We start from the raw sequence: 24,901 nt of genomic DNA on the forward strand, positions 1-24,901 counted from the left end.
TAAATATAAACATTAATTGGGGCACATACACAAGACCAACCTTGATCAGTTTTTGAGGGTTTGCCACCTGTAGTTTCAGGAGAGATCTCAACAATGTCACAAACCATACTCAGGTTTGCCAAGATACCAAGGAATTTTAGTAGAAACATTTGAGGCAAAAATCATTTGATAATGATACCTAGGACTCCATTAAGTCTCTTAGGCTATAGCAACCTCTAAGCAATAACATTTTTAATGGCTTTTGATTGCTTGGGAAAGCACAAATATTACAATTCAGAAACATACTTAGGCTCAATTTTAAAGTACCTATTGTGATTTACAGTGAAGCCCAAGGATAATTCACTTAAATAAATAAATAAATAAAATATACATACTTCATTGCATACACTGCAAACTTATTTCAGCATTTCCTAACTTGACAGGGCTTGATGTGAGTAATGAAAATGTCCCGAGCAGGATTTAAGTATGAAATCAAGATGCTTATATAAAAGTCTCTAACATATATTTCACTAGTGGATGTAATGAGGAAAACTAGCTTTTTTCTAATACATTTCTACTTCTGGCATAGATATTTTCTGGCAAATAAATGACGGATCCTGGGAATGATTTTAATAACAGCCATCATCTGATGGAGCGTGTCACTTCTGATGCCAAGTAAGCCTCTAAACACGTAGATAAGCTGTAACATAGCTATCCTTTTTTTACCATGGGGATGATGTCAGAAACAATATAATAACCATCTTTTATCCATAATGCAATGGCTTGTCAAATTCATGATTGTTATGATATTTAATAAGCTTATGTATGCAAAAAGGAACAGTTTCAAAATGTATGTGTGCACACTGTAGAGTACAAAAGACTGAGATCACTTGTAAAAATGCTTCTATTTTCTAATAATAAAAATAAAATCAGTACAATTATATTTTCAGCATGAAAATATGTTAAAAGTTGAATTAAATGAAAAGAAAGGTTTACAGCATGTTCTAATGATAGCATCTTAGTATGTAGCATATCCAAGATGTTGCAGAACCTAATGACCATGTTGTCCCAGCATGATTTGAGAATGTTCCACGGAGCATGTCATGTGCTTCAGTGTGAAGTAATGAAATCTGACAAAGGAGATAACGTGGTCAACCATGGTTCTCAATCTTTTCGACCAATGAATTTCCATAACTAGGCTTGGGATCGATGCCGCATTCACATATCGATAATCTGAACATTTCCACAGTGATTATCGACATATATTGGGATTTGTTACAGATATAAATAGGGCTGCTCGCTTTTTCAAACATACTGTATTTCACAACAAAACTGTTGTAAAGTGTGAGCAGCAGAGTGGGTCATGAACCAAACGCATCTAGCGGACACCATGGTGCATTCTAAAATTCTAAACAAATATTATCTATGAAGGTACATACGCACACGCCGGGGGCTCCCTGCCTCCAGAGGCTGCTAAAAATTCTTCAGTGCCACGGAGCTCAACTCCATTAATATTAGTTTTTCATTAAATTTGACCAAAATCATTATCAAAGAACAGATTATTTACTCTAGTCATTACTGGATGATATATTGCGTACATTTTAAGTATCTTTTATAGAGCCTACACAATCTATTTTCAGTTAGTTAAAAGTAGGCCTATGACCTATTCAGAGCTACATACAGGGAAACTGCATAAAAAATGCTGCCATTTCTAACCGTTCAGCTTGCACAGTTATGTAAGTTTCATACGCTAACCTGCAACAATAAATGTAATTTTGTTAATTCCTAAAGTACAAAACCCTTCGTAACTTTGGACTGCCATCAGCTTGTAATGTGTGTGTGATGCCTTGTTCCTGCCGTGACCGGCTTCGGTAAATTTTATGTCGCCCCCTAGTGGTCTCCCAAAGATATTACCTTTGACTACATTGAATGTAATGCAACTGGCAGTGAATTGAAAGCACACAAATTAGACTTCTAATTTAAATGTAGAAATCGATGCTATAAAATAATGTGCCAATCAATATATCTATATTTTATGAAACCCCTAGTTTTTCATGACTTTTCCAGTCATTTGTGTTTTTCGGAAACCAATTTTTAAATATAATTTTGATTCAGACAGATTTGTAAATGAATCTTTTAGACCATTGTGTGAACCATTTCGCTGCAAATAACTGCAAAGATCAGACACAAAAAACGGATTCATTCACAAATCGGACAACGCTTTTTGGTTTGCAAACAAGTTCTATTCTAAAGAAGCAAGAGCAACATTTAGGCGAAGATATATTTTAAGAGAACCTAATAAATTCCAAGGAACAAAAATGTATATTCATTCACCATCAAGATTTCTATCATTCTTTCAAGACTTTAAGATTTTGTCCTTATGTCCTTAAATGACTTTTTCAGGCCAAGAAAACACAATTTCAAAATTCCCTGATATTTCCAGGTTTTCCATAACAGTATATACCCTATCAATTTTACAAATGTGCTTACATTTGCTTTAATTAGAGCATGTATTTGATCTGGCATGAAGCAAGGAAATCTGAACTTCTGTACAAAGGAGTTAACATGATCAATGTCACAAATTTGCTTATTTTATTAACTGTCTACAAATTGTGCAGAATCTTAAATATTTCTTATTTTTAATTGTAACTATCCATCCATCCATCCATCCATCCATCCATCCATCCATCCAAAATATTGAAAAAGCAGCTAATCCAAATTTTAGAAGTGACCCAAAACCTTGCAGGTGCCAAAATTGGTCTCCTCTCTCGCTGGCATATAACTCTCTTTACACCTCAGTTGTCAGGTTCCACAGGTCTGAGCATGAGAAAGCAATAGGTCTGGAAATTCACTCACAATAAAATAAGTCTGTGCTTTCTCTAAAAGCACAGCAGGAGAAGGAGACCATACCCTTGCACTACATGCAGGTTCTGTATGATAGAAGCAGAAGAAGACCAAAACTAAATAGAGCGGCTCATTGGGGTGAACACTGCAGGGTTGTCTAATGGACGATTGAAGGGATTAATATCCTGAGGACCACAGCAGGTGAGAACTTAACATAGGTCCAACCTTAAACTTGCTAGCTTGTCTGTGAGATTCCATGCTGATAAACAACATCTTGTACTGCTCAGTGATTGTGGCCCTTGACTCAGGTGCATTAGTATTAAAGCTCAGTAAAGTTGATACTTGCTTGACAAATAACACATGTATTTCATGCACCTTTGAGGTATGACAGTGTCTTGAGTGTTCTCAAGGTCAGCAAAGCCTTCTCTGCTGGCCAAACATGCCAAATAAATAAATAAAAATTTTTCATCCTTTCATTCTCAATCACCTTTTTGCCTATGTATTTTTAATTGCTCTCCACTCTTAATTAATCTACAAACAAATAGAGAAAAACGAAAAGTTTACACAGTCAGAATTTATCCCTTGATGCTTAAAAGCGAAGTGTGATAACAGTTTCACAAATCACATGCCCAAAGCCAAGCTTGTTAGCAGCACATGAGTCTGAGCGCCACCCCCTCAGGCCTTCAGAATTTCCACAGAATCCCTCAACAGTGCAAATGAATGGCAACTAAAGTTAGATTGTTAGATTCATAAGCCAATCAGATTGATTTATTTGTTCTTGGTGGGTGTGATCTTTAGGATATGTCCCGGTCGAGTCCTTCTAGCTGGCCGTGAGTGACGCAATCATGTAATTCTTGCTGACAAGTCGACTGTCATCACTGCCGCTATCGCCATTGAGAAAGAGTTCCTTATGGATTTACAAACCTGAGATGTTCTGCATGACCGTGTGATTGCTTTATATATTAAACAGGAAAGGAGAACTGATTTTTACTATAAGCAAATTTGTAAGTGCTTTTTGCATTGTTATAGCAACATCAGGAGTTTTCTAAGTGTACATTAGGCTGCTTAAGCATTCAGTGTCCGATCAAGTTTTGAAAATTTGCAGCAATGCTGCATTCCATTCAACTTGGTAAGTCGGATTTTACCAATTCCTACTAGGAAAAGCGCAATGGAACGCATCTATAAATCAGAATTACAACTTGTAGACTCATGCAGAAATTCTGAACTCCAATTTTGCCAAGATGCAGGGGCATGGTGTCACACAAACATGTCGACACTCAGGGAGATATACAAAGTAATGATAAACATTCACTTTATTAATTAATATCGATAAATTAGTTTGTTTCCACATTACATGATATTAAAGCTTGTTTAACAGACATTCGCATAAACAGGTGTATAAAACACTATAATCTCTTTTGATAATAGCACACATGCTAGCGCTGCAGCATTGTTTATCAGTTGGGTTGCTAGGAGACATCTCTAATGAGAGTCAAACCCCTGCTAAGCTAACAGAAGCGCTGCAGTTCTGAATATCGGGGAATGGAATGCATTTATGGTCAAAGATATCAAGCAGGAATATCCCACATCCAACTTGAATGGAACGCAGCATAATCTTTGATTGATTTATTGCAAGCAACATTTAAATTACAAATATTATTAGATAGATTTTTCCAGGTATTATAGACCTCGTTGTTAGATTCATATGAACAATTATAATGTTTGAATGTCTGGACACTGTATATTTTTATGTTTTCCAGAAAATACACATCCACAAGCACACTTATTACATTTTAATGTCTGAACAGCATCAAATAAAACATGGTTGATCACAGGGACTCTTACCTTTGCAATCTGCACACACCAGTTGAGCAGTAACTGGGAGCCAATATTCTCCTGGTGCTCATGTACATAGTCCAGCAGACAGCCGTGGGGCATGAGCTGAGTGACCAGCTGGATAGTTGGACTCAAACAGACCCCCAACAGACGTACTAGATGAGGATGCTCCACGCTGGCCATGATCAGCGCCTCCTAGAGGGCAGAGAGAGAAACAATAGTACTTTGACAAATATATATAAGTTGCCTGGAACATTTAGTCCAACACACTACCACAATTAGACATTAGACAACCTTCAATTTAGTGACCCTTTAAGTTGCAAGTTGATATTAAATTCCGAGAGATGACAGCAGTAGGATTGGCAACTTCTTGCCACATGAATACGGAACCCCCGAGCATTTTTAGCACTTTAATATGGGAGGGGTTCCCCTCAAGGGCCAATAGGCCTTCAGTATGGCATGTCTTTATTCCAGTCAAAATACAGGATGTCCCGGGCTAATACGGTAATGTTGGCAACCCTTGACAGAAGCGCGACATGTTATACGAATTCGTAAATTATTATTTACGAATTATTATAAATACAGTTTTTATGACCTTTTATGATTTTAGTATGATAAAATCAACGATTTACCAGTTTTACACCATGTCAATAAAGTTGTAATATTGGAAATCACTTATCACAGATAAGGTTAGTACATGATTTTATCAAATTAAAATCTAATTAACACGTATTATTCTTATGTCTTGTGGTTATGTCTTGTAAGTTCCATGCTGTAACCTGGATTTTTGCTTTTTTATTTTATTTGATCCATTTTCTCTCAATTTTGCATGCCCAATTCCCAACATTCTCCAGGTCCTCTTGGTGGCAGTTACTCGCCTCAATCCGGTTAGCGAGCAATATTTAGCACGGGAATTCGGCATGCTGTTTCCGGGAGTTCCATTATCCTAGGATCAACCACATTAGCAAACTCAAATACAAGCGCCATCCCCTATATGCCTATGTGATTTTTGCATCGGATTCAGCGTGTTTACCTTTCCCTGAGGTGCAAACGGAACCGCGTTGCGTCAGTAGTGTGAGAGACCTGGGTTTGGATCCTGCATTAAAACCACAAAGTAATCACGTTCGCATGATTAGTGATGTGCGTGATTCGGAGGTTGTATTTTTCCCTCTAACATAAAATTTGTACTCCATTGATGATTAGATTTGGAGTTTGGTTAGGGAGTACAATTTATAAAATACATTCCTCTTCACTATATTACAGCCTCTACAGCTGAAATAAAGCTCCCTTCACAACTTGCTTTTGGCGCCCCTCTGTGGACATTACCAGAAGGTTGTACTAGATCTGTCTCTGTGACGTACTGAGTTGAAAAAATTCTGTCGTGGTGTGTTATTATCCATCATACTTGCTTTCATTTCATAAGTTCTGGGGCTACATAAAGGGGTGTAGCATCCATTATAATGGTATTTATTTGACAGTGGATACATAATAGATTTTTGACTCCCCAAGCAAGTATGGTGAATCGAATAGGTCTAGGGTGAATGTTTTACCTGTTAATTACTGCTGCATTAAAACAAGTCCAGTTTTCAGCTTTAAAAGGAAATAACCATCTGGTTGGGTAAAAAAGTACATTCATACAGTATATGCACAAGTTCACAGAACTTGAATACTCCACTAAAATAACTGAGAATTCTGCTCTTAACGTAATGTTTGTGTTTAGATTAAATGCAAGTATAATTGGCAGAGACAATACGGCACTTTTTTACACTTTCTTTTTGTTCTTATACTTTCTGAGTTTTTATTAACATGCAGTAACACACTCATATAATATAACTGCTGTATGCAGTAATTAAATCAGAGACCACTCTATATACCAATACAATTGGTCAAAAGGGACGCATATTACCAGGTCCATTATGGTGATGGCGCCTGTTCACTTGTGATCAGATCACCTAAAACACATCTTTAATACCAAGGAATAAACAGGGCACACACACACACAGCAGGGGAGTAAGATACATTGTGAAGTCAAAACTGGCGCACATGGTTAAAATACTGCTTTGGCCACTGGGGGCAGTGTTTCACATTTCGGTAAGCACAGGCTGATTTTAGATAAAGAAAAGCCAACCTTCTGTTTCCAATTTCACTATGAGATCAATCTGGGCAGAGGAAGAATATCAGTTGCTTCCGAGACCATCAACCTCTACATCTTTTCTCATAGCTTGCTGACTGTGTTACTGTGGAGACTTTAGCATGGATGGAGGATCACACTATTCACCACGGCATACACACTTTGTCCAACGAGAGCAAATACCACCACATGGCGATCACGAGGAAGGTAACCCACATGACTCTACCCTTACTATCAACTGGCCAATTGTTTGCTTAGGAAGCCTGGATGGAGTCACTCAGCACACCCTAGATTCGAATACACAACCCCAGGTGTTTTGTCAGTATCTTAGCTCACTGAGCTAACCAGCCCCATGCTTCTTTCTTTTTTAATAAACATGATAACCAATATGTTTTTTGGTAATCAATATGCTATAGATTCAACTTAATTTAAACTTATTGAACCCGGAACATTCCTTTGAATGAAAATGGTGATTTGCTACAGCGCCTACAATATACACCTTCTCTTAAACATCAATATACATTTTACCAAGTAGAGCTTTTCTATAAACCAGACTTACTTGACAAAAATTGTGTATAGCATTGGAACTGACAACTGTGGATCTGACAAAACACTCCCTAAAACTTTAGTTAAGCAAAATTATTTTTTTTATAAATTATATACTGTATACTTAAATTATAATAATATATTAATCTAATATGAAATTTAGAACATGTTTTGCCAGTAGTGCTTGTGGTGCTAACAGATATTCAATTAGCCTGGTTTAGTGAAAAGTTAATTCACAGTAAATTCACCCAATTGTCTGTTTTTCCATTGTTATTTTGGAAATAACTGTAAAACTAAGATGCATAAGTTTTCACTGTGAATTACTCACATCCATAAACTCCACATTGGCTTTTTGTCCTGTGCTTTCATTGAGTATCTTTATGGCCACTGGAATCTTCACAGTTTCCCCTTCTGGAACCCAGATTCCCTTAGAAGAAATTGGAAGTCAATTACAGTCTAATTCATATAAATAATTGATGAGGAAATGCCACATACAAACACAAATAATCAGCTTGAATGTAGTACCTTGTAAACAGTCCCAAACGCTCCAGTTCCCAGAATCTTGACCCTCTTAAGCTCAGTTTCCTTCAAAATATGTAATTGAGCCTGGTTGGGTGCTGTACCACTTGGCGTTAATGGCTCCACCAACTGCTCAAAACAACAGAACCAAAAACAAACGTTTATATAGTAACACATTAAAAAGTCAAATATAATCTGCCAACCACGCCATGGCAACATTATGTGCTATTCCATCTGATTTTATTATTGGTATCATGTACAATCATGTTCAATTTTTTATCGGCTTCATCTAGGGATTTGCCTGTTTAAATTCCACTGCATGTTTCCACTTTGCATGTTTCCGTCCAATTCTTAGCTTGTAAGATGAACTCTAGTTCATGGCCTCATAACCTCATGCCTTGACTATTGTAATGCTATAAACAATTATCAGATTTCAATTAATGCAAAACTCAGCAGCCAGAGTCCTCACAAACACCAAGGACTCCACACATATCACACGAATTCCATTTAATTTGCTCTAGTTTGCATCTCATCCCGTATTCAGTTCAGAATACTTCTCTCAACTTTCAAAATTCGTTGTGGCTTTTTACCTCATTATCTATGTGAGCTTCTGCATCCATATGCTTCTGCACATACTCGCTGGTCCTCAGAGTCCAGCTTCCTTTGATTTAAACTCTTCAACATGGGTAGCAGATCTTTAAGTGTTATGGCTACCGAACTCTGGAATTCACTACCAGGGCCTTCGGAATATCTTCTCATTTCTACCTTAAGTCTCAATTAAAAATGAATGATCTTTCACATTATTATCTCTTCATCTCTGTCTATTATTTTCTTGTACTGATCTGTCATTGTTTATCAGTTTCATTTTTTATCCCCCCTTATAAAACAGTCATATACATAAAGTGCATTTACTACTTGTGTAGATGTCATAAGTATTTGTACATAAGAGCAATGGATATATTTAATCGTTTATAATGACTTCTGATATTAATATCTTTGAAGGTGAAGTTTTTTCTGGTCTTTTTAAAGAAAGAAAAACAATTCTGCAACACTAGATTTATCTGAAAAAAAAAACTAAAAAACTAAAAACCAAATGCAGTGCTTTATCAATAAATTTATGCGTTGGGCTAACGCAAACAATAACTGATTGGGTGTTTACCACCGAACTTTGGGCTATGATCGCTAACATATATCAACTCAATTCCATCTCTGATTTTGATGTTTTTACTACAAAGCGGTGATGGGCGTTCTGTTTCCGACAATCTCTGCACAGAGTATACCAATCACAACTGACTGGGTCATCTGACCAATCACCGCAGATTAGCGTCACGCAAAGGAGGGATTTGGAAAAATGAGTCGTTGAACGAATCATTTGGGAGTCAGTGAGCAAATCAGGTAAACATAAATGCATATTATAAGACAACAAAAGTGTTTTTTTGTCATTGCATGCATGTAAAACTGTTGTTGGGGACTCCCAAAACAATATTAGGAACATTTTAAATGCCATAATAGGTGCCCTTTAAGAAAATATAAAAAAAAAATGTTGATAATTATTTTATTTTTTTTCAAGAATTGCAACTAGGAACATTCTTATAATTTATCCAAAGAACTTTCATAATTTTTTCCTTAAGAACATTTTCATGAATCCGGCCCCAGCTTCTTTCCTCGCATCCAGCTCCCACGTTGGTTCGTCCCATTCAGAAGTGATTGCCCTTTTGCCCTATTCCATTCAAAGACAATTACCCCTCACTGTGAGAGCTTCAGTTGCAATTCTTATTAATGACCCTACAGCATGGATAGTGCCCTGCGAAGTCATGATCAGCACCAGTTAGAACATAGCCTGATATGCTTAACAGTTGTAGGGGGAGGGTGCGTTTTCGTTCTAGAAAGCATTTGATTGGACAAGGTTTCTCAACCTCTGTTAGTCTTTTTAGCCACAAGAGAGAAAATGGCGATATTAAATGCCTTTATCTTCTGAAAACTAATTTTGTTAACGTTTCGAAGTACACTAGCATATAGAGGACCTTAAAGCTAATAGATATGGACTAAAAGCAGCAACATTTTTATTTTGATCTCATAGGTTCTTCAATAAACTGAATGCGCCACCTTAAAATTTTTAAAACCCATTTTGAATATTGGCCGATTTTTAGGTCTCACCTCTGTTTCCAGGAAACGGCGTAAAGCTCTTTTCTTCTTGATGCTCTTGCGGCGGAAAAAAATAGCAAATCCGAGTGCCACGATTACGGCCACGAACATTCCCCCAATCACCCCAGCTGCAATCAGAGGAGTCCTGGAGGAAAAGAGATTGTAATTTACTATAAATTGAAACTATGGTTTTTCATTTCAGATTTTTGGTCTTCAGCTTTGTACTGACACCTATTGATGTGGATGAAGATTTACACAAAAGCCCCAAAAAAGCAATGTTTTCAGATAATAATGCCATTGTACAAAAAACCCATTCACTAATAAATTTGTCACTTCTGAATATCACAATACACATAATCACAATAACTTGAAATGTTTTGGTTGTGTGTATTTAATTGGATTTTCAAGGCCTGCAAATCAAAATGGATGTGTAATTTTTACCTGTCCAGCATCCCGATACAATCTTGGATCCGGGGTGCAGTACACCTACAACATAGTGTCATATCATATTGATATTATATCGATACAAAGTCTAGATATACTGTATGTGATACATGCTTTTCATACTGATTACTGGTATGTCTTGGATTAAGGCTATTTTGAATGAAAGGAGATCCTAATAAAAGTTAATACACAAGAGTAATAGAATGCAACAAAGCATTTTATTTATTTTTTTTACAAAAAAAGAAACAAAAGTGAATTTCTGATGTTAATGGTGCAAATAACCTTTCACATATTGTGCTAAATGTGAACCATCTAAAATGCTGATCTACTGAATGACAGTCAATTCCCTAAATCATAATATAATCACACACTTGAGTGTAGCCTGTTATCATCTCAAGAGTTTTGCATATAGAAATAAGGCATGTCAGAGTGCTGAAGTGGTGACTGGATTCAGTAATCACAGAGAACAGAGTTGAAGAACAAACGCATGACAGTAACCAGCGGCGATGACTGTCACCCATGAGATTAAGGAATTGTGAACACTTTGTTATGGTGTCCTACAGCATCGCAAGTGCTTTGATTTGCGAGTCAAGACAGACCAGTGCGAAACAAGGGTTCACACTGGGTGGATGTCTCTAGTGTGTCCAAGTGTAGTATGATATCTCTCAGATCTAAAGGATATGACACAGAAGCCCTGTAGAACTGAACCCAAATTCGCCATCCCATAGGGCAGTTCAGCAAGAAGCATGTAGACTGGGCTGTTTGAACGAATGTCGACATTTATGGAAATCCCACTGAACAAAAGAATGGCCTGGAGGATTTTGGAGACATACACAGGGACTTACCCCTGGGTGCAGTTGGGGTGGCAGGGATGGCACTCGTTGTTGGTCTCAGCATATTTGAAGATGAAGCTGCTAGCTCCCTGGAGACCATCAGGGCATTTCTCCACACAGTTGGGCCCATCTTTGAGATGCAGGCACTTCGTACAGTGCTCTGGACCCTACAACATGCAAATAAAGTGCAACAGGGGTGTGAGTCATTGGGGAAAAAACAAAATATTGTAATTGCGACTTCAAGTCGGATGAAAAGAAATAAACAAGTACTTCTGACTTAAAGAAATATTTTGGCTTCAATACAAGTTCAGCTCAGTCGATAGCATTTGTGGCATAATAATGATTACCGCAAACATTCATTTTGACACGTTCCTCCTTTTTTTAAGAAAAAACAAGCAAAAATCGAGGTAACAGTTGGACACTTACAATGGAAGTGAATGTGGCCAATCTGTAAATTTAAAAATACTATTCAAATCTACTTTTCTTTGTAAAGTTATAGCCAATTTTACAACTTCGTTGCCATGATGATGTAACATCAGCAAATTCTTGAATGACCTAAATGATGATTTAAACAACTTTACAGCTCAATTGATACCCACGTTTTATCATGATTTTACAGTACATATCGCAATTGCAAGATTATATCATTAAGTTGTGACTTTATATCTCATAATTTTGGTGTTATGTCTCGGAATTGTGAAATTATATCTAGTATATCTACGAAAAATAAGGTTAAAATTACTAGATATAAACATGCAAATACGAGCTTAAAAGTGGCAATCACAGTCACAAATGTGAGATATAAAGCCATAATTATCTTTTATATTCTTTTATTTCATGGCGGGATCTGGCTTCCAAAGATTTCAAGCATCATCCAAACATCTCCTCCAAAATATCAGATTCTCCTCACAAAAGCATGTTTGTGACTGTAAATTAAACTGCTAATTTAAAAAAACAGGAGGCCAAGATCCATTATCAGTTCAATTCTACTGAAGAAAAATTATATATATATATATATATATATATATATATATATATATATATATATATATAATAAAATAATTGTTATATGCTTATACATATGTATACTGTATGTTTCTCTGGGATATCAATTACATTTTACACTGCAGATTTTGCCATATTCATATACAGTACCATGGTATTTACAGTTGAAGTCAGAAGGTTTCATACACCTTAGCCAAATACATTTAAACTCAGTTTTTCAAAATTCCTGACATTCCATTCTTGGGTCAGTTAGGAACACTAATTTATATTAAGAATGTGAAATGTCAGTATAACAGTAGAGAGAATTATTTATTTCAGCTTTTATTTATTTCTACACATTCCTAGTGGGTCAGAAGTTTACATACACTTGGTTAGTATTTGGTAGCATTGCCTTTAAATTGTTTAACTTGGGTCAAACCTTTTGGGTAGTCTTTTACAAGCTTCTAACAATTTGCTGGTATTTTGGCCCATTCCTCCAGACAGAACTGGTGCAACTGAGTCAGGTTTGTAGGCCTCCTTGCTCGCACATGCTTTTTTAGTTCTGCCCACAAATTTTCTATCAGATTGAGGTCAGGGCTTGACCTTGTTTTCCTTAAGCCATTTTGCCATAACTTTGGAGGTATTCATGGGGTCATTGTCCATTTGTGACCGAGCTTTAACTTCCTAACTAATGTTTTTGAGATGTTGCTTCAATATATCCACATAATTTTCCTTCCTGATGATGCCATCAATTTTGTGATGTGCACCAGTCCCTCCTGCAGCAAAGCACCCCCACAACATGATGCTGCCACCCCCATGCCTCAGGGTTGGGATGGTATTCTTCGGCTTGCAAGCCTCACCCTTTTTCCTCCAAACATAACGATGGCCATTATGGCCATTTTGTTTCATTATACCAGAGGACATTTCTACAGGAAATACGACCTTTGTCCCCATGTGCTCTTGCAAAAAGTCATCAGGCTTTTTTATGGTGGTTTTGGAGCAGTGGCTTCTTCCTTGCTGATCAGCCTTTCAGGTTATGTTGATATAGGACTCATTTTACTGTGGATGTAGATACTTGTTGTGACAGGGCGGAGGGCGGGGCCGGGTCGTGATTTTACATACCTAGCCCCTTTTCAGGCTAATCAAGCCTCCGAGAGGGATAAAGGCCGACTGCGGATGGTGGTGTGACAGAGAGCGTTTACGGGCAGCTGTCTGTCCTATGTGTGTGTTTGTGTATTTTTGGTTTAGTTTTATATTAAATATAATTTATATTGTCAAGCCGGTTCTCACCTCCTCCTTTCCCTTAGCCCGCCTTACACTTGTCTACCCATTTACTCCAGCATCTTCACAAGGTCCTTTGATGTTGTTCTGGGATTGATTTGCACTTTTTCATACCAAACTACGTTCATCTCTAGGAGACAGAATGCGTCTCCTTCCTGAGCAGTATGATGGCTGAGTGGTCCCATGGTGTTTATACTTGCGTACTATTGTTTGTACAGATGAACGTGGTACCTTCAGGCATTTAGTAATTGCTCCCAAGGATAAACCAGACTTGTGAAAGTCCACATTTTGTCTGAGGTCTTGGCTGATTTTTTTTCATTTTCCCATGATGTCAAGCAAAGAGGCACTGAGTTTGAAGGTAGGCCTTAAAATACTTCCAAAGGAACACCTCCAATTGACTCCAATTAGCCAGTTAGCCTATCAGTAGCTAATTGGCTTATTGCCTAAAGGATTGACATGATTTTCTGCTGCTTAAAAGCCCAATTAACTTATGGCGTGTAAACTTCTGACCCACTGGAATTGTGATGTAGTCAATTATAAGTGAAAAAATCTGTCTGTTAACAGCTGTTGGAAAAATTACTTGTGTCATGCGCAAAGTAGATGTCCTAAATGACTTGCCAAAACTATAGTTTGATAATATGAAATCTGTGGAGTGGTTAAAAGAGATTTAATGACTTCAACCAAAGTGTATGTAAACTTCTGACTTCAACTGTATATGGTACTCAACATACTTCAAATGATACCATGGTATATGACAAAACACATAGCATTAACTTGGTCCAAAAAAAAAAGGTAATACCATGATCATTTTAGTACTTTTTGTAAGTGTACCACAAGTTTTATTTAATTAACATAATATCAACATCATAAATAAACAAATTTATACATATTTGATCTAAGCAATCGCATGTTCAGACATGGGTGTCACATGGTTGGGCAAGTTCTTACATTCTCTGACAGCTCTGATTTTGCTAATTACGCAGCTCAGGAATTGAGATAGACAGGCAGGTTATCATAAGAATCCGACAGCTTTGTACATCTACTTTCAAAGCCTAAACTATTCCACTTTTATTTTGAACATTTACAGGCAAAACTTAGGTAGACTATTAACGGTATTTCATCAAACACCCTTACTGTCTAAAAAATGTAACAATTGTCAAGTGTCTCTGATTTGAACATCGTAAGAGTGTTGGAGTTGTTTAAACTGGGGAAATATGAATGGGTATTTATAATGGAATTGCTTGCTTTACTTACAGAGCCATGGCAGGTTAGAGTATTATCTTCTGTCTTTTCACACTGGCCATCACACTCCACACACGCAGAACCATTGGCAAACTCTCGAATATCACTGAAACATAAAAACAAAAGGTTAATCACCATTATAGACATGCAGAGGAAAGAAAATGAACAAATATACATACTTCCTAAAAAGCTTTTTCTTACTGGCTTATCCAATGTGTGCTAGTGTTGTGCACATGCCTGTTTACATGTTGATGTCACAGGCAATATGCTAACAGCATATTGATATGTTTGTAAACTCATTGACAGAATGTTCATAATTCAAACTTTTGGCAGGGCAGAGGGCGGGGCCGTGTCGTGATTCCACACACCCGGCCCCTAATGGTGCCGAAACCCGGGAAGGAAGAGGGATGCACTGTAGTGGAGTTCTCGCCACTAACATCCACCCCAAAGGAGCAGCCACAGCCATCCGCCGGATGGAGGAGCCAGGCCACCTGGAAGTGGAGGAATGGCTGCTGACTGTGAGGGGAGGAGGGGCTCCCAACTAACCGCCTGGAGTGGTAACCACTGCCAGGGGCAGGGAAGACCCCTACCATCCACCAAAAACATGGCAGGGCATTTTGTCTGCCAGGGGCCAGAGGACTGCCTCTGATCCGCCCGGGGAGGCGTGGGTGTCGTCCATTAGAGGGTGGAGGAGTGGCCGAGGACAAAGCTATGGCGTATCGGAGAACCAGCGAGTAAGTGTTTTTTTTCTCTCTCTCTCTCTCTCTCTCTCCCACTGCTGCTCCTTGTTGGCCTTTTCCCTCTCTTTTTAAATGTTTTGTCCCCTGCTGGCAGACGGGCCTAGGGAAAGGGGTGGGGGGTGGGTGGTGGGGGGGGGGGGTGTACGTCATGCCGGGGGCTCCCCAGCCTGAGAGAACAGGGGAGGAATGTGGCAGGGTGGATGGCAGGGCCGGGTCGTGATTCCACACACTCAGCCCCTAATCAGGCTGATTAGCCCAAGAGGGATAAGGGCCGACTGGAGACGGCAGTGCGGCAGAGAGAGAGATTTACGATCAGCTGCCCGACACCTGTGTGTGTGTGTTTGTCTTTTTGGTTCAGTTTTATATTAAACTATTATTAATATAATCATGCCGGTTCTCGTCTCCTCCTTTTCTCTTTAATCCCTTTACAAAAATGTATCCAGCAGTGAAACTAAATGGATATTAAAGCTAAACTAAATAATTAATACTAAAATGATGCATACTAAATTGTGAATGGTTTTCTCTTTTACATCTAATGGCTTTGTGAATTGAATTGTGGTCCGTTTGGTCCTGTCTGCCTTGCATATATTTAACTGGTTTGTAATGACAACAGCAAAGCAGCTCTTATGCAGCATTTTAATTACATAGAACCAAAGCCTAAAACCTACAGTAAACTTACACAAAAATGTAGCACTATTAAATTGCTGCTTTACAAGAACTGGTATTTTCTTCAGGAAATGCACATCTAAACCTATAAAAAAAAAAAAATTGTACAGTGTACATAATACATTGTCTTGTATAGATCCATGTATTCCTTATTTTAACATGCCAATCAACCAAAAGCATTTCACTGATAACAGATTACGTATTCTTTAACACCCGCACACATACAGCAGGTTTTGTTTTGTCTCCTACTCATCCACCATGTCGTCTTGAACGATGACCAGCTGTGGCACAGACACAATATTCACACATTGCAGTGAACTTGGCTAATGTGCCAGTCGGATGAGGAAGATCCATGAAAAAATAATGGCATTTTAATTGGAAAAATCTTTCTCGACACTGGTCTAAGAGGCAAGAAAAAACAGTCCTCTTTAAATTTTATCTAAGCAGATGGCGGCTCAGATTGTGGAAGATACGGCAGAAGAGCTGCCTAGCGGAGCCATCAATTCCCTTTCCTTTGTTCATTTCCATCAGCCTGTGGTTCAGAGGGAGATTTTGAGAGACGGTTCCAAACAGGAAAAGATGGTGCCTTGTCAATAACAGAATAGGATCAAAGTAATCTCTCAGATTTTACAAAGATTTTTTGGAAATCGAGTATACAAGCATTTATGCAAGATTAGAAAAGAAACAAAGTTTGAAGTTTCTCACACTAAAGAAGTATATAATAATGTGGACGGGTGTTATTGTGATATCCCAAACCAACTTAACTTCCTTATTAAATAGGAGGTAGAATTATTATATTATAAATATATACAATAAATACATATAATGTGTATTGCCTGAGGCCCCCTTGTAGTGTTAGATTCGTATTTTTTAGATTCGTATTTTTTCTTGCAGCAAAAATTATTGTAATTTAGTTTTGATGACCATTTTCCACCCTCTTTTTGACACTTTTAATTATATGGCCCGTTTTTGGCTGCTGGTCCTTAAAAAAAAGCCCCCCCTTTACATTGTAAATATCGCAATGGGTTTGCTGTTGGTCCAGTATAGTTTTTAGTTGCCTCATTCTCCAAAAACAGCCTCTTTGCAAATCCTGCTTTAAAGTCTGAAAGTTACAGTATGTTTTCAAAATCGAGACAAATTTAATCTCTCATATGACCCCTTTAAGAAATGGTGTAATACCAGTCCTGATCTTCACAATCGTACATGCTGAGTCAACTCAAGTAAAGTTAAATTAACTCAAATACAATTGCTGAAGTACGTACACTCTCAGAAAAAAACTTTCTGTTTTAGGGCCCTCACTGGGGTGGTACCCTCAAGGGGACCTGTTTTGTACCTCAAGTTAAAATAATTTACTCATTTTGGGTACATAATTGTACCATATTGTGTACCTTAAGTATACAAATACAGTATATACCCAAATAAAAGGTTACCAACCCAGCAGTGTTGGGTAAGTTACTTAAAAAATGTTATCCACTACAAATTATTAATTATTTCTCTAAAATTGTAATCAGATAATTTACTAATTACTCCATTGAAAAAGTAAGCATATTACTCAACAAATTTAAAATAACATCAATCTTTCTTCTTGTTTATTGTTACAGAGAAGACATACACTCAGCACATCACATTTCTCTTTCACAGTGACTCGTTAGGGGGCCATAATTCATGAATTATACATAAATAATATATTAGAAATACACGTAAAACTCTAAAATGTATTTCAATGTAATTGTAATCTCCTCCAAAATCTGATTACAATATTTTAAAATGTAATGCAAAACTAAAATATGTTTACAAAACAAATTACAAAATTTTGGACAAAAAGTAATTAGATTACAGTAACTAATTACTTTGTAATTGGATTACACCCAATACTGCACCCCAGCGATGGCTTTTTACCTTAAACGCTCCCTTTTTTTCTGAGCGTGTACATAACTACAATAACATTTTGGAAATTAATGTCAGTAAATTAATCCGAAATTCTAACCAATTATTCCAAGTAAAAATATATTTAACTTCTGAATTTATAGTTGACAGCTAACTGAGAATTCATAGACACACCACTATAATAAGTGATTTAAAGCACAATTGATTGATCAAATTGTAATGAGACTTTTGCTCCTTCTTTAAAATTTGACACTCCCCCACAGCTGATTGTTGTTTGGAATTAAATTATATTTTTATGCCATGGGGAATCCTATTCAGGTGTTGGTCAGAGTTGGGAGTTGCCACTGTTTAATGACTACGTACAGCAGAAAAGCAGTGCCAAACAAAGAGCTCATCTCTGAAACTCCCAGCGGACTAAAATGTAAATTTGATGTCAGATGACTGTTTCCTCTTTGTCATTCACAGATGGCAGTGTGTTCTGAGAACACTTGGGACCGTCCAAGTAACAATTAGCTAGATTTTGGCCTGTGCAATATGACTGACCAGACAGTGTTGGCTTGTAACTTTAGATGAAATCCATCCTTCTTACTTTTTAATCTTTTTTTTTTCACATCCCCTAGGCAGACGTTTGTACATGATTGTGTTTAGAAAGAGACGAGGAGGTAAGTGCAATCTAAATGACAGATAGTCATGATAAAATAATACTGCAGTAACCGTGGCAACAGCCAGTAATCTAGTGATGTACACATCAAAATCGTGAAATATAGATTTTATTTCAAGGCTTTTTGCCACTTTCTATTGACAAACATAGTTGAGAGAGAACAGGAAACCAAGGGGAGAGAGAGGCGAAACGGCTGGAGACAGGCTGTACACAAACCTGGGCCTCCCACATAAAAGGGGTACCAACAATTACAATTCTCTCATTATTTACTCACCCTCATGCCATCTCAGATGTGTATGACTTTCTTTCTTCAGGAATATCTCAGCTCTGTTGGTCCATATCCTGTAATGCAAGTGAATGGTGGCAAGAAATTCTAATGTCCAAAAAGCATATAAATGCAGCATAAAAGTATTATATATGATTCCAGTGGTTAAATCAATGGCCGAGAAACTGATCAATATTCAAATAATTTTTTACTCTAAATTCTCCTCCCTGCCCAGTATGTGGCTATATCCACAAAGAATGTTAATCACCAAAAACAAAAGAATAAGTATGTGAAAGTGAAAGTGGAGATTTATAGTAAAAAGGACTTACATATTGATCTGTTTCTATCCATATCACATCACTTCTGAAGATATGGATTTAACCACTGGAGTTGTATGGATTACTTTTTTGCTGCATTTATATGCTTTTTGGACCTTTAAAAATCTGGCCACCATTCACTTGCATTGCATGCACTTACCGAGCTGAGATATTCTTCTAAAAAACTTTGTATGAGTTCAGCAGGAGAAAGAAAGTCATACACATCTGGAATGGTATGACCGTAAGTAAATGATAAGAGAATTTTCATTTTTGGGTGAACTATCCCTTTAACACCACTTATCAATTCATCAAATATAATAAAAAGAAGACTGATCACTATTTAGTATGCAGATATTATGATGACTTTATCTCTACTGTTTAGATTTTGAATACTAAACATTCTAATGATGAAAAATGATGGGAGATTGTTTAACAAACTTTAATCTTCAGTTTCTAAAAGAGTACAATTGATGGTACACCTAAGGGCGAAATCATCTACAGTACAAAACAAAGTTTGAATCAGATTGATCACAATGCAAATTCAGGATATTTCCAGTTGAAAGTTATGCTGCTGAAATTGGTCTGTGCATACTGAAGTTCAAACCACTGCCCCCAGTGGCCAAAGCTGGAAGTGTTGTTGAACGTATGGGCACGTTTGCCTGTCCTTAGAGTGGCGCCAAAAGCGAGAAGTATTTAGTTATAAATTATGTAAGACAGTCAACGGGAACACTAAACCAAGCCATCGGTGGAGTGAAAATGTCATTTTAGAGCAAAAATGCAATCTCAGAATCGCACTCACCATTGTTTATGTGCACGTGATTACTGCCTGGTACCCACGGGACCAGAAACTTGATCTCAGAGGTTGCCCGTGCAAAACGCTATCAGCAGCAATAGAGGGAAATGTATTCACACTTTAATTCGGCTGAATGGGATTGATTTCAGGGTATATGATCTTTCGGAAGGCACATATTGATTTACCTTGTGATCGTGTTGTTTAAGTAGAGGAATATCAATACCTACATTTCTAAATTTCAACATAAAACTATGTTTTCAACAGTGTTTCCTTTTTTTCATTATGCACAGATAGTTTAAGATTAGTTTGGTCTCCATCCCTTGTTCACTCACCCATAAAAAAGATTACAGGACTTGACACAGGTCCTTCCTCGGCTAAAGTATTTACAAGACAGACACTGGTTTGGACCAGGACCCCAACAACCGGCCTCTGAACATAGCGGATCACACACCATGCTTTGCTGGGCTGTGAAACACATATAGTAAACAGAAATCCATTTACACACATAGAACAAACAGGATGGAGGTTAAGAGGTTAGATATTGCTTTGTGACTTAATTTTTTTTTTAATATTTCTAAACAAACACTACCACTGCATCAAAACAAAAACCCTGCTTTGAATAAACCAAGTCACTTTTAGTCAACTGGGTCCATCAACTGCTAAAGAAAAGCTCAGTGTCTGGATACACTAGGTATCTGTCTGGGCTGTTGGACAATTCAGGGATATCAGTCTACTTTGATCAGCAGTATGTAAAGGAGGCAAATGAATGAGCCAGCTAACAGCACCGTTGAACCCACACACCACAGACTTATTATCACAGTAATTACATCAAGCACTGCTTGGCGGTGCGGCACTGTGGGAAGTGTTCACTGACTGTCAACATCTCCATCAGCCCCTTACAGAAAAGTCTGCACCCTTGATGACATGAGTTAATTCAGTCCAATTCTTATCTTATGTAAGATATTGCCCAGTAAGATGCTTGCCTTTATGTTCAGTATATGTCCCAAAGGTAATGAATATGAAAATTCAAGGACTGGCAGACTTATCTGACTGGTCTATTATGAATGCTCAGATATCTATGATGGTAACCGGGTTTACATATTTACTATTCATTTAGCTGTTACAAGATGAATCTTATAAATCTGTCAGGAGCATGACAACAAAATCAAAAGAAAAAAACATAAAATTGCATTTTGGATAAAACAAATTAATAAAATGTTTAGGACGATTAAGATACTTTGCATTGTTATATTATTTGTACGACAATTAAGCACATTTTTCATCTAATTCTCTACTGAAATGCTAAAAAAAAAAAAAAAGAAAGAAAAAAAAATTCTCATTACTGAGATAAAAACAATGAATGAAAGGAAAGATATTAATTAAAAAGAAAATGTGAAAAAAAATATCAATTACAGTAGTATTTGATTAACAGAATTTAATTTATGATGACTTGAATATAAAAAGATATATATTTAGACATGATTGTACATATATATCATAATAATTAGTACAATTAATTGTCATAATAATTAAAGGGATATTTCACCCAAAAATTAAAATTCAGCAGAACACAAGATTTTTAGAAGAGTATCTCAGCACTGTAGGTCCTTAGAATGCAAGTGAATGGGTACCAACAGGTTAAAGCTCCAAAAAGCGCATAAAGGCAACATAAAAGTAATCCATTTGACTCCAGTTGTTAATTCTATATAATCAAAAGCGATTTGATAGCTGTGGGTGAGGTAAGTCCTTTTTACCATAAATTCTCCTCCCTGCTCAGCAGGTGGTGATATGCACGACAAATGCGAGTCACCAAAAACAAAAGAGGAAGAATGTGAAAGTGAAACTGGTGATTTATAGTAAAAAAGAACTTAAATATTGATCTGTGTCTCACCCTATCAGATCTCTCCTGAAGATATGGATTTAACAACGGGAGTAGTTTGGATTACTTTTATGCTGCCTTTATGTGCTTTTGGAGCTTCAAAGTTTTGGCATACATTCCCTTGCATTGTATGGACCAATAGAGCTTCGAAGAAAGTCGTACACATCTGGGATGGTAAATGATGAGAGAATTTTCATTTTTTATTTATTTCAATTCTTTTAATTGCGAAACAATGCAAAAAAAGCTTAATGGTCCTAAAAATAGGCTTTATTTTTTCAAACATTTTCAAACTTAGCATGGTAGTATAGCCGAAGTAAAAAACAAAGACACTTACTACACTCTCTGGGGTCTCTGTTGTTTTTGATGAGCACTCTCTGGGTGCTTGTGCGAAACAGGCCCGTCCAGTTCACTGTATTGTAGAAGCAGAGTTGACTATTATTGGTGATGTAGACGTTACCTGCGCTGATCTCTCTCAAAGACTGGAACTGCAGTGAAGAGATCCAGCGCTGTTTCAGGATCAGCAGAGAAATACCACTGACAAAACATAGAGATGAGTATCAGTTCTTGAAGAGTTCCAAAGACGTTGATTTCAATTTGTCTTTAAACAAATTGGCATTCAAAAAAAGAAACAGAAATACATGGCCCAAAATTACCATGGTTTTACCATGTTTATTCGAACATTATATACATGAATCATGGTAAAACCATGTTATACTTTTAAGTACCTGGGAGTACCATGTAAATATCATGGTATATAAATATTGTTCAATATATACAATATATACAGTATATACATTATATATTGTACATGGTATTACCATGTTATCCATAACTTTGTAACTGAACTGCCGCTGCAATTTTTGAAAGGGAAGTAAAATATTTTTTTAAATTGTATAATTGCAATTTTTCAATCGTCTTTCAGGAAAAACATTGTTTTTTATAATTTTTTGTTATATATAAAAAAAACAAGATTGAATCAACTCATAATCAACTTTCAGTATATATAAGGAGAAAAATGAAGTGGACACCATTATTAAGGTTTATTACCATAATCAACATCAGAGTGGTAAGTTTTGCTTTTGGTAAGATGTTGAGCCAAACAAACAATCTTTCAGAGTCAACTGCATTAAAGATATGAATTGAAATGTATGTGACAAGGCAGAGGGCAGGGCCGGGCCATGACTAAGCACGCCCGGCCCCCAATCGGCTGATGACAGAGAGAAGTGCAGCGGAATGTGGCAGCTCGAGAGAGAGAGAGAACCACATGCAGCTGCCGTGTGTCTTTTTGTTTCATTAAATATTACTTTGACCGTTCAGCTTGTTCCCGCCTCCTCCTTTCCCATTTTAACCTTGTTACATTGGTGCCGAAGCCTGGGGAGGAGGAGGGATGCGCTGTCGTGGAGTCCTTGCCACTGCCGTCTGCCCAAAGGAGCAGCAACGGCCCACCGTCGGGGGACAGAGGAGTCACTGCCGGCCACCTGGACGCAGAGGCTAAACAGCCGAGGAGAGGGATAAGTGCAGTGAGATGCAGCAGTTCGAGAGAGAGAGAGCCACACGGCAGCAGCACACTCCTCCTCGTCACACTCCTCCCTCCTTTGCGTCAGGCTGGGGAACCCCCATGGGGTTGCTGCCCTTCCAGCCCTGCCTGCCGGCAGACTCATAAGGGGAGAAAAAAAAATAAGAGGAGAGGGAAAGGGCATGGGAATGCGGAGGGAATGCGGAGTGACAGTGAGAGAGAAAAAGAAATTTGCTCGCTGGTTCCCAGACACGTCGTCGCCTGGTCCTCGATCACTCCTCCACCCTCCGGCGGATGACAGCCGCACCTCACCGGGTGGACCAGAGCAAGTCCTCCAACCCCTGACGAATGGAACGCCCCTCCGCATTCTGGCGGCCAGTAGGGAGCCCCTACGCATATGGCAGTGGCTCCACCGTTCAAGGCGGCCGGCAGCAAGCCCCTCCTCCTTCCCAGGTTTTGGCACCAATGTAAAAAGTTTAAAATGGGAAAGGAGGAGGCTGGAACCGGCTGAACATTCAAAGTAATATTTGAATTATATAAAAAGAGACAAAACATAAACATACACATGGCAACTACACGTGGCTCTCTCTCTCTCTCTCGAACTGCCACATCCCGTGGCACTTATCCCGCTCCTCGGCTGATTAGCCCGATTGGGGGCTGGCCATGCATAGTCACAATGTATTATTGGATATCTGTACCAATGAATATTTACATGATATATATATATATATATATATATATATATATATATATATATATATATATATATATATATATATGTGTTTTACCTATAAAGCGTTCTTCCTCCAATGGTGACAAGGTTGGAAAAGATACCAAGATCTGTCATGTTCTCTGGCCAAGACTGGATGTTCACGTAACCTTTGGAGGGAATTAACAAACGTGTCTTAAAACCTTTTATTTTCTGAGGAAAGTGTGAGTAATGCCTGTCTGTGCAAAACTCCAATAAGATGCAAGATTTTTCCAGCTATTTTATTGGCCACCAAGTTAAAATCATATATGATTACTTAGAAAAGTAAAAGCACAGATCTTCTTAACATGTCACATGAATTGTTCAAATAATAGCAACGCTCTGCCAAGAAAGTACTAGAAGCAATATTTTTTAATAACCTTCCATCACAAAATGCAGATGTGAAATGTAGTTGATGCTTTAATGAATTTTTTTTTGCTCTCACAGATGTTCTCGTCCAAAGACAATAACTCTAATTTTAAGTTCATGCTCCACCCCCATTGTTTCATTGAATATCTTGGCCTCTGAGTGGACTAAAAGCTCAATAAAGATGTCATAAACAATCTGAGATACTCCTCATTGTGATGAAATAAAACATTTTATCACCAATAGTCGATGACATATTTTTTCGATGATTTGTTTAGC

The 24,901-nt window shown here is 37.6% G+C and overlaps 1 protein-coding gene across 1 annotated transcript in view; it reads right to left on the reverse strand.

Annotated features, from left to right (window-relative positions):
- LOC127644379 (receptor tyrosine-protein kinase erbB-4-like) overlaps positions 1-24,901 on the reverse strand; it is a 226,557-nt gene that overhangs the window by 27,178 nt on the left and 174,478 nt on the right. The window contains exons 11-20 of the mRNA XM_052127521.1: positions 24,297-24,387; positions 22,327-22,526; positions 20,446-20,578; positions 14,797-14,890; positions 11,290-11,444; positions 10,442-10,486; positions 10,013-10,145; positions 7,862-7,984; positions 7,665-7,763; positions 4,669-4,854 (exon numbers count right to left, since the gene is read on the reverse strand). Coding sequence (XP_051983481.1) covers positions 4,669-4,854; positions 7,665-7,763; positions 7,862-7,984; positions 10,013-10,145; positions 10,442-10,486; positions 11,290-11,444; positions 14,797-14,890; positions 20,446-20,578; positions 22,327-22,526; positions 24,297-24,387 — 1,259 coding nt within the window. The remainder of the gene's footprint in view (positions 1-4,668; positions 4,855-7,664; positions 7,764-7,861; positions 7,985-10,012; positions 10,146-10,441; positions 10,487-11,289; positions 11,445-14,796; positions 14,891-20,445; positions 20,579-22,326; positions 22,527-24,296; positions 24,388-24,901) is intronic.

This window comes from Xyrauchen texanus, chromosome 5 (assembly GCF_025860055.1).
Source record: "Xyrauchen texanus isolate HMW12.3.18 chromosome 5, RBS_HiC_50CHRs, whole genome shotgun sequence".
NCBI lineage: Eukaryota > Metazoa > Chordata > Actinopteri > Cypriniformes > Catostomidae > Xyrauchen > Xyrauchen texanus.